Raw genomic sequence first — 9,263 nt, forward strand, 5'->3', positions numbered from 1 at the left:
TACCTTATTTGGTTACAATTGGCACTACTCCCTTATCTGGTTACTATTGGCAACCCCTTGAGGGTGGAATTTTTCTGTGATCACCCCCTACATTCCTTGTGAGCAGAATCTTTCCGTGATCACTGCCTACATTTCCCCCTCCCGATGCATTAATTTCCCTACTGTAATCAGAGAGGACTCTACTCGCGTACATCCCGAAATCCCCGCTTTACGCCTATACATGCTATTGTCCTCTCCGGCAAGCCTTAACCCGTTACATCCCGATACGCTAAATAGCCTAGCCTCTACAACCCTATTACGCGTTCCTTTACAATCTATTCTGCATCTTTCTATACTCTATGTGATAATTGATTGTACGATCAATCATCCGTTGCGCGCAACCTAACAGAATTTGCAAGAAGCAAGGCAAACATACTAGCAGAAGCAACATAATTATAAGTCCCAAAAGCAGACCCTTCAGTAAATGCACAGTCCATCCCCCAATGTCTCCGAACAGTCCACGCAGCCAATCTCCAATTGGGTCCTCTTCCACGCCGATTTTGTTGACGTGTTCCTTCATAAGCTGCAACTTCTTATGTATGGATTCACTGTGGTCACTAAGATTAAAACAGCACATTCCTGCGATATCCTCACAGCCATGGCCATGAGCCAAAAGCAGGAAATCAATAGCTGCTCGGTTCTGCAGGACCGCATGCCTAACGCTTGCGACGTCCGTTAATAAATCGCTGAGGAGTGAAGTTGTTAAATTGGCCTGCTTAACGGACCAGCAAGCCAGTCTCTCGATCTCCTTCAAGGCTTGAGCTGTTCCAATTGGAAATATTATGGAGGCAAATATCCGAGTGGTCGGGCCCCACAACCGAACTTCATCCCCACAGTCCTCTGTTAAAGTGTGAATTGATCTTCTTCTACGTTGCAGGGTACGCTTTGTAATATTGACCCAATGTCTCATCTGTGGTGACAAGATAGTAAGTTTTCCCAAGTAACATGGTCCTCCCACCGCCTTCCTCGGAATACCGTGCCATGCGCGGTCCCCACAAATCAGGAATACGCCTGGTGGCAAAGCTTTAGCTGACTGATCATTTAGTAAAACCTCTTGTCTTATAGTCCCTCCTTTAGATGTATAACGTAAGCCATAAGCATTTCCCTTCGAGAAACTACCTCCACAATAAGTAGACCAATTAAAAGCAACACGATTTTTTGGAGAGACACTTGTCCAAACTTGACCTAAATAAGGACTATGAATGGTTAGTAGTTTTAGATTATTGTGCGCAAATTTTTCATAGGTACTACCTGGACCAAACAGGAAGCAAGTGGTATTAGTTCCATTTACATTATTAACCGTGCGGGATCCCAGTAAATCCAGTTCCTGGGGGTCCCATGGCAAAGAACTATTGAGGCTATGGATTAAACATGCACTTTGAGTTGCAGGCTCTGAATAATTACAGGCAGAAACATTTCTGACATATGCCTTGAATTCCCGAGTCTCGTACCCTGGCGACCCAATTAAACAGGTTTTAAAAGGAGAGGTAGCAGACTGCAAGGCCAAACAAAAGTCCTGTCGACCTGTTTGGTTCGCCCAAGTGACCCAAAGGTTTTCCGGTTGACCTAGTAAATGTGTATCGGCACCTGCTCCCATGACTTCAAACAGAACCAAGAAACAAACAACCATTATAATACTGTTCATTCTCGTTGGCAGCAAGGGCTTCTTTTCCGGATCTTTCTCAATCTCTCTCGAGGACTTCTTCTTCTGGTGTTTCTTGTCCGCCTTTCTCATCCCTAGTTGTCCAAGCAGAAATGCCTGCAAAGGGAAGGCTCGCCTCATTTTTCTTTGTGGAATCATTGCCGCGACTTACATCCGGTTTAACCTTTCTGGAGGGAATCCAGATAATTCTATCTGTCTCCCCATTCTTGACCGCGGCATAGCCCCGACCCCAAACCAGGATGTTCCATCCCTTTTCCCACTCACCCGTCTCTGTGCGTACCTTGACAGGTGGCCCTTCGGTGAGGATGGTTGGCTTCCAATGTTTCTGCATTGGGGTCTTAGTATTCTCACCTCGCTCAAAATGATTCAACGCATACAATGCTTTTGCCAATACCTCCCCCTGCTTTGTTGTAGGAATTCTTCGCATAAAGCCATCTCCTTCTGCGAGTATACGGATCTTATCTTTTAGGAGACGATTAGCCCGCTCTATTATGGCCTGACCCTGGGAATTCCCAGGGATTCCCGTTGTATGCGCTATCCCCGACCGTTCCAACCATTCTCGGGTGGATTTTGAGGTGAAGCAAGATCCATTGTCTGTTTTTACTGTCTTAGGTTTTCCTAACGCGGCAATGGCTGTAGCCCAGTGCTGCTGGGCTGCCGCCGATGTTACACGACAATGTTGGGTCGCCACCACCACCGACGAAGCAGTGTCTACAGTGACGGCTAACCAGGAACGTGGCGCCATTCTTGTCTCCAGTGTAAAATCTGTCTGCCATATCTGTAAAGGTCCCAGGCCCCTAGGGTTAACGCCAGCCTCCATTGCAGGGGCCGAATTGCAGTAAGGACACGCCTGAACCACTTCCCTTGCCCGCTGCTTAGATATAGCACATGCCCTAGATAGGGCACGGGGCCCAATGTGGAAGGCTGTATGGAGGTCTTTGGCTTCCCTCAATGGGTACGCCTGAAGGGCGGCCTGAGTATCCGCCATAGTATTTCCTTCTGTAAAAAACCCTGGTACATCGGAGTGACTGCGAACATGAAGGACTGCGACCATGGCTGTCCTCTGGCTCAGCGCATCTTCTAAGATGAAGGCGGCCGTCGTTGACGGCACCCCCTCCTTACCCATCTTGAATAGCATTTTTGCAACAAACGCGGAATCAGTTACTACATTAGTGGGTGTCGTCGGCCATAACAGAAGCGCCATAGCCACAGCGCGAGTCTCTAACTGCTGCACACTTGCTCCCGGGTCAACGATCTCTTTAACTTGCCACACATGGCCCTCCTTCCAAACCACCACCCCTTTATGGGTGCTTGAGGAAGCATCGGTAAAAACTGTAGGCCCTACCACAGGGCGATCGGTAACTCTTATTTTCAAGGTAACAAGCATTGGTCGCGCGATGTCAAAAATAGGTGGCGAGTCATCATTTCTTATTTTTCCTGCAAATCCCCTAAGGGCTAAAAGGACCTCCTCTGGAAACGGAAGGAACGAAAGGTCTTGTCGGAGACATGCAGGCAGCATGAGGATGTCAACATCCTTTCCAAAAATCCTGATAGCTGAGGCACGGAGCTTGACGATCAAAAGAGCAAGTACCTCCAGCCAAGCAGTAAACGCCCTAGTGGGTTGTGTGGAGAACACCCACAGACATGGCCTAGGGCGTGCTGACAGCTCCTGCCCTAGGACTCCTACCGCCCCTTTTTCACATCGAGAGATCGCTCCCTCAAGTGGAAGATCGGGGTCCCAACGCTCCAAAGCAGCCGTAGTGGCAAGCTGTATAATCTCACTCCATGCTAACTTCATGTCAAGATTCCACTCTCTCTTCTCGTTCGGATCAGACCCTTTCAACTGCTCGTAAAAAGGGCTCATCAACCGTGGTGGGATCGATAAGGCTGGTCGAATCCACTGGAGGGACCCCACTAGTTTCTGAACATCCCACAAGGTGGAGATCTTTGGTTCTGCTAATACGCCCGCTGGAGCTATGTAAGTATTTCCCAGCCGATAGCCAAGGTACTCTACACCAGGCTCCCTTTGGATCTTGTCCGGCGAGATGGTAAACCCCGCCCCTTCTAACACACTTATGATCTCCTCTCCAGCCAATTCCAACTTTTCGTTATCAGAAGCAGCTATCAAAAGGTCATCCATGTAGTGTAGCATGCACAAGGATGGGTGCTTACGCCGGAAGGGTTCCAGTACTTGCCCCACAACCAGCTGACAAATAGTGGGAGAACATGCCATCCCTTGAGGCAAAACCTTCCATTGGAACCTACGCGCAGGAGCCTGATTGTTGATAGAGGGAAGGGTGAATGCAAAGGCCTCACGGTCTCGCTCCGCGAGGGGAATAGAAAAGAAGCAATCTTTGAGGTCCAAGACCATCAGAGGCCAGCCCCGCGGAAGCGTCGAAAGAACTGGTGCCCCCTGCTGGACTGCCCCAAAAGGAATAAGCTTAGCGTTAACAGCGCGCAAGTCATGCAACAGACGGTAGGATCCAGATGCTTTTCGGATCACAAAAACAGGTGTATTCCAGCAGCTAAGCGAAGGTTCTATATGTCCTAATTGTAATTCTTTCTCAACCAAATTTATCAGCGCTACAAGTTTAACCTCGGGGAGGGGCCACTGATCAATCCACACAGGAGTGTGGTCTGGCTTCCATTTCAGTGGAATAGCCAGGTGTAGCGCTACAGTGAGAACAGTGGCCCTTTTTATAAATTTGTCAAGCGAAGCCCTAGGCCTTGCAGGCAATCTCTCCCTAAGATGCTTCCTTTAACTGAAGCTACCGCCAGGAAGAAAAGCAAAGGCCGTTCCAATGAGCCATCTCGATTTATGACCCCAACCTCAATCAACTCTCGGGATTTCTGCATGGGGATTCCCCCTCCTATGCCGTGAACTTGTGTACTCGCAGTTTCCATCAATGGCCAATCAGTGGGCCAATCTTCTTCTGAGATGATGGTAATATCAGCCCCAGAATCCAGCAACGCAGTGATATAAACCGTGCGCTGCTTCACTGGATGACTACCTGTGTTAGTCATCATAACCCTAACCAAGGGGCGATCCTCGTGTTCCATGGTCATTGCCAATGACACAGTGGGACGGGTCGAGAGAGGTCGTGACTCTGTAGAAGATCCCCTCACTAGCCGTAAACCCTGATTTATGCCTGCCTCCTGCAAGGAAGATCGAAACCTCCGGCAAGCTCTGGCTGTGTGTCCCGGCCCTCTACACAGTTGGCATCGCTCACGATCGCCTTCCAATCTCCTCTTGGGGCATTGAGCTTGGTAATGTCCCGAGGATCCACAAGAAAAGCATTGTCCCGAGCACGAGCACCCTGTCCTCTCTGCTTATCCCTTTCTTTATTAACTACCGCCATGACCAAGGGTTGAATGGCCGACGACACAGCCGACGACACAGCAGTTGCTACCCCCTGGTCCGTTAATGGAGCAACTCTCTGCCTATCTAGGATATATTTAATTATCTCTCCAGGTGTTGTTAATGTGGATGGTGCTGCCCGTATGAGCCGTTGAATATCCGGGTGCGACTTTTGCCTAAAACAGTCAATAATCACAGGAGCCTGCGCCGAAGATGGGAGATCCGATCCTTCGACCGCCTTTATGAGGCGATTAGCGAAGTCCACAAAGGACTCCGATGGCCCCTGTGTAATGTCTGCCCAAGGGTCAGCAGGCTCCGCTAACCGGGCAACTTCTCTGAGTGCTTGGAGAGCGGACGCTGTGATGGCAACCAGCTCTCCCGGTCTCAAAAGTGCGGCCTGGCCCTCTGGGTTCCCAGTCATTCCATCCGCCAGACCCCGTAAGCGGTCCAAAGTAGTCCGCTCCCCCCGCCCCTGACCGTTAGCGGGATGTCGAGGGTCCCGGGTAGCTGCCGCCACTACCGTCTGCAGCTGGATACTCCACGCATCCATCCACAAAGCATATTGGGCGGGAGCTAGTAGAACCCTCATAAGATTCGTAACATCATGCGGCAGCAGCGGGGAAGACATAAGAGCTTCCACCTCTGCCATAGTGACTGGAGATCGTAAACCCTTGGTCCTGACCGTGTCAGCCAATCGCGTAATCAGTTTTGGCTCCAGAGGGGTCCAAGCCGGTCCCTCTGTTTTAATCACCACAGGCATTGCCACTACGGATGAGCTCTCTGTTGTAAGTTCCTCCCTAATCCTTGCCCAATCAGTTAACGCCGGCCCAGGGGCTGAGCCAGAGCACCCCGACTCCGCCCTCTGTCCAACCCAATCAGTTAAAGCCGGCCCATGGGCTGAGCCAGAGCACCCGGACTCCGCCCTCCGTCCAACCCAATCAGTTAAAGCCGGCCCAGGGGCTGAGTCAGAGCACCCGGACTCCGCCCTCTGTCCAACCCATCGGGGCACACCATCCCGCCCTGCTGATAACATAGCCACACCCTCCTTCTCCGCCCCTCCCAACCCCTCCAAAGAAGGATACAAGCCGCTCCCCACATAAGGAGGAGGGGCGGCGGGGGCAAAAGGAGGAGCAGAAATTGAGCAAGAGCAGCTGTTATCTGTCTTGCAACAATTGCAGGATGTTTCAGCAGCCTGTGGCGCAATCCGCTCAGCGGTCTTGGGCGCGGTCGCCTCTCCGCGCGCCACCTTAGCGTCTTGCCACGTGGGCATCCTGTCCTTCTTCTCTCCATCTGGAGGCTCCACAAGTGGTCTCATTGTGGAATCTGTGGGAGACACCTTTCCTCCCCCCAAACCCTGCCAAAACTTCGCCTGCTCAGATGTAATCCGTTCATCCCGCGCTGTTTTCAGCGCCCCCAAGACCAACCCCCAGGTTTTCAACTCTCCTGACTTCCCAAGCACCATCGCCCGCTGAGAAAGCGTTGCGGTGATGAGATCCCAGGACCCCGGGGTATACAAATCTGAGGGAGATGTAAGCAGTCCCTCTTTTTGTAAAAGGGACAACATTGCCCCTATTTCCTTCTTAGAAGGAGACGTTTTCCCACAAGGAGAAGTTTTCCCGCAATAGGTCTTACACGCGGACGAAATCACCTTTATGACGGCCTCCATGTCGCGTCCTCACGAATCAGTCACCGGGGATTGCCGCCGAATGACTTCCAGGTCCACGACGCAGCTACCGGGGATCGCCACCAAAAAGCCGCCTGGGTCCTCGGCAGGTTCACGGGCTCTAGCGCGCTTAGAGCCCCCTCCGACGCTACCCAGCTTCCACTCTCGTAAGCCGCAGCCCCCTCTAGCCGAGGGTCATCATCTCCTTCCCCAAGGGAGACGGAAGAGAGCAGGAACGCCACGCCGCCTGTGGCCCGACCACTATTCCCTAATTATCACGTCGGGGTCACCAGATGAAGCCTTTCGGACCCGCCGTCGGCTTCATTCAGGTGTTCGCAATCGTTAGGGACTCATCGGTCTGTCCATTTACCTCGGTGCACACCAATGTGGTGGGTGGTAAAATGGCCTTTATTTGTTCGTAACAACAACTTTTATAGTTTACCATAGTTTCGTTTACGCCCCTCAGGTGCTTGCGAAATTACCTCCTTATCTAGCTGCTACAGGCATTATTACCTTATTTGGTTACAATTGGCACTACTCCCTTATCTGGTTACTATTGGCAACCCCTTGAGGGTGGAATTTTTCTGTGATCACCCCCTACATTCCTTGTGAGCAGAATCTTTACGTGATCACTGCCTACAGATTAGTGTTTGGATTAGTGTTTGGTTTAGGTTGAGCATTAGTGTTTGTGTCTCAGTAAGGATCACGGTTAGGGTTAGGGTTAGTGTTAAGTTTAGGGTTTGTGTTAGGTTCAGGGTTAATGTTACGGTTAGGTGTATGTTTAGGGTGTTGGGTTTATGCTTGGTTTTATGTTTAAGGTTAGGTGTAGGGTTAGGGTTTGGTGTAGGGTTGGGGTAGGAATAGGGTTAGGTTAGGGGTTATGTGTGGTTGGTTTTGGGTTTGGGGATGGGGTTGCAGTTGGAGTTGGGTTAGGTTTAGGGTAGTGTTTGGGTTTGGGTTACTTTTTGAATTAGGGTCAGGGTTAAGGGTTAGGTTTAGGGCTATGGGTTAGCGTTAGGGTTAGGGTTAGGGTAAGTATAAGGCTTAGGGTTTATGGTTAGAGTGCAGACTACTGTTGGGGTTAGCGTTAGTGTTAAGGTTAAGGTATAGGGTTAGGGTTAGGCTAAGATTTAGGATTGGAGTGAGGGTGAGGATTAGGTTTTGGTTTAAGTTTATGTTTAAATATTTAGTTTTACAGTAAGTGTTAGGGTATGTTTTCGGTTATTGGATAGGTTTAGGTGTATGATTGGATTTAGGGTTTGGTTTATGGTTTGTTTTAGCTTTAGAATTAGTGTTAGGCTAGAGTAAGGGTTCAGGTTAAAGATTTAGTCTTACAGTAAGTGTTAGGGAAGGATTTAGGTTACTTCATAGGGTTAGGTGAAGATCGGCTATAGTAATAAGGTTATGTTTAGATTTTGGAATAGTCTTAGGTTAAGGTTTTGGCTTAGGTTTAAGGTTTGGATTAGGGTTACGGTTAGTGTTAAGGTTTATTTTAGGGTTAGGGTAGTGTTAGAAAGAGAAGATGGCTCACCATCAGGATGATAAGGCTCGCAGGGGACTCCACGTGGGAGGGATCTCTGAGAAGAGATGTTTTGGGTTAGGATAGGGATAGGGTAGGGTTAGGGTTAGGATTAGTGTTAGGATTCTTGTTAGGGTTAGTGTTAGTTTTACAGATTTAGTTTTAAAGTAAGTTTTATGTGATTGTATAGGGTTCTGTGTACAATTGGATTTAGTGTTAAGATAGGGTAAGTGTTAGCGTTAGGGTTAGGGTATGTGTTAGGGTTAAAGAATTAGTCTTAGAGTAAGTGTTAGGGAAGGATTTAGGTAATTTTAGCGGCTTTGGTGAAGATTGGCTTTAGTAATATTTTTATGTTCAGAATTTGGATTTGTGTTGGGGTAACATTTTGGCTTAGGGTTAGGGTTAGGGTAAGGATTAGGGTTGGGGTTAGCGTTAGGGTTAGGGTTAAAGTATAGGGTTAGGGTTAGTGTTGGCTTAGGATTAGGGTTTGGTTTTGGGTTAGGGTAAGTGTTTGGATTATGGTTTGGTTTAGGTTTAGCGTTAGTGTTTGGGTCTGGGTTAGGGTCAGGGTTAGTGTTAGATTTAGGGTTAATGTTATGCTTTAGGTTTAGGGTTCAATGTAGGGGTTAGGATTAGCATTAGGGTTGGGCTTAGGGTTAGGTTAAGTTATAGATAGGTATAGTTAGTGCTAGGTTTCAAGAATAGAGGTAGTGTTAAATTTCTTGTGTAGTGTAGGGTAAGTTTGAGCGTTATTGTGAAAGAAGTGTTAAGCCCTGGATTTGTTTTGTGATTGGTTATGGTTCAAAAATAGGAATAGGAATAGTGCTCTGTACAAGTTTAGCGCTTCTATTTGGCATAGGGAGAAACTTTGTGTTTAGTTGGTTTATAGTCCTAGAGTAAGGGATATGGGTATGATCTGCTATCCATCTCGGTTTAGAGTTTTGGTTTGTTGTGGTGTTTGGGTTAGAGTGTTAGTTTTGTGGTTAAAGCTAAGGTTACGTTTACGGTAAGGGTTAGTGTT

At 48.7% G+C, this 9,263-nt stretch overlaps 2 protein-coding genes across 2 annotated transcripts; both read right to left on the reverse strand.

The window, feature by feature from the left end:
* Positions 1–307: 307 nt before the first annotated feature.
* Positions 308–1,636, reverse strand: LOC136046411 (MLV-related proviral Env polyprotein-like). The gene is made up of 2 exons (XM_065732998.1): positions 1,627–1,636; positions 308–1,110 (listed from the first exon to the last, which is right to left on the reverse strand). Exons 1-2 carry the CDS (start codon positions 1,634–1,636, stop codon positions 308–310), a joined length of 813 nt encoding a protein of 270 aa, XP_065589070.1.
* A 3,209-nt stretch (positions 1,637–4,845) lies between these two features.
* On the reverse strand, positions 4,846–6,726 carry LOC136046413 (uncharacterized). The gene is made up of 2 exons (XM_065732999.1): positions 6,709–6,726; positions 4,846–5,922 (listed from the first exon to the last, which is right to left on the reverse strand). The coding sequence occupies exons 1-2, from the start codon at positions 6,724–6,726 to the stop codon at positions 4,846–4,848; spliced, it is 1,095 nt and encodes a 364-aa protein (XP_065589071.1).
* Between the last annotated feature and the right edge of the window lie 2,537 nt (positions 6,727–9,263).

The sequence above is a fragment of the Cyrtonyx montezumae genome, unplaced genomic scaffold (assembly GCF_038088225.1).
Source record: "Cyrtonyx montezumae isolate F1298 unplaced genomic scaffold, pur_monq_1.0 scaffold_16, whole genome shotgun sequence".
NCBI lineage: Eukaryota > Metazoa > Chordata > Aves > Galliformes > Odontophoridae > Cyrtonyx > Cyrtonyx montezumae.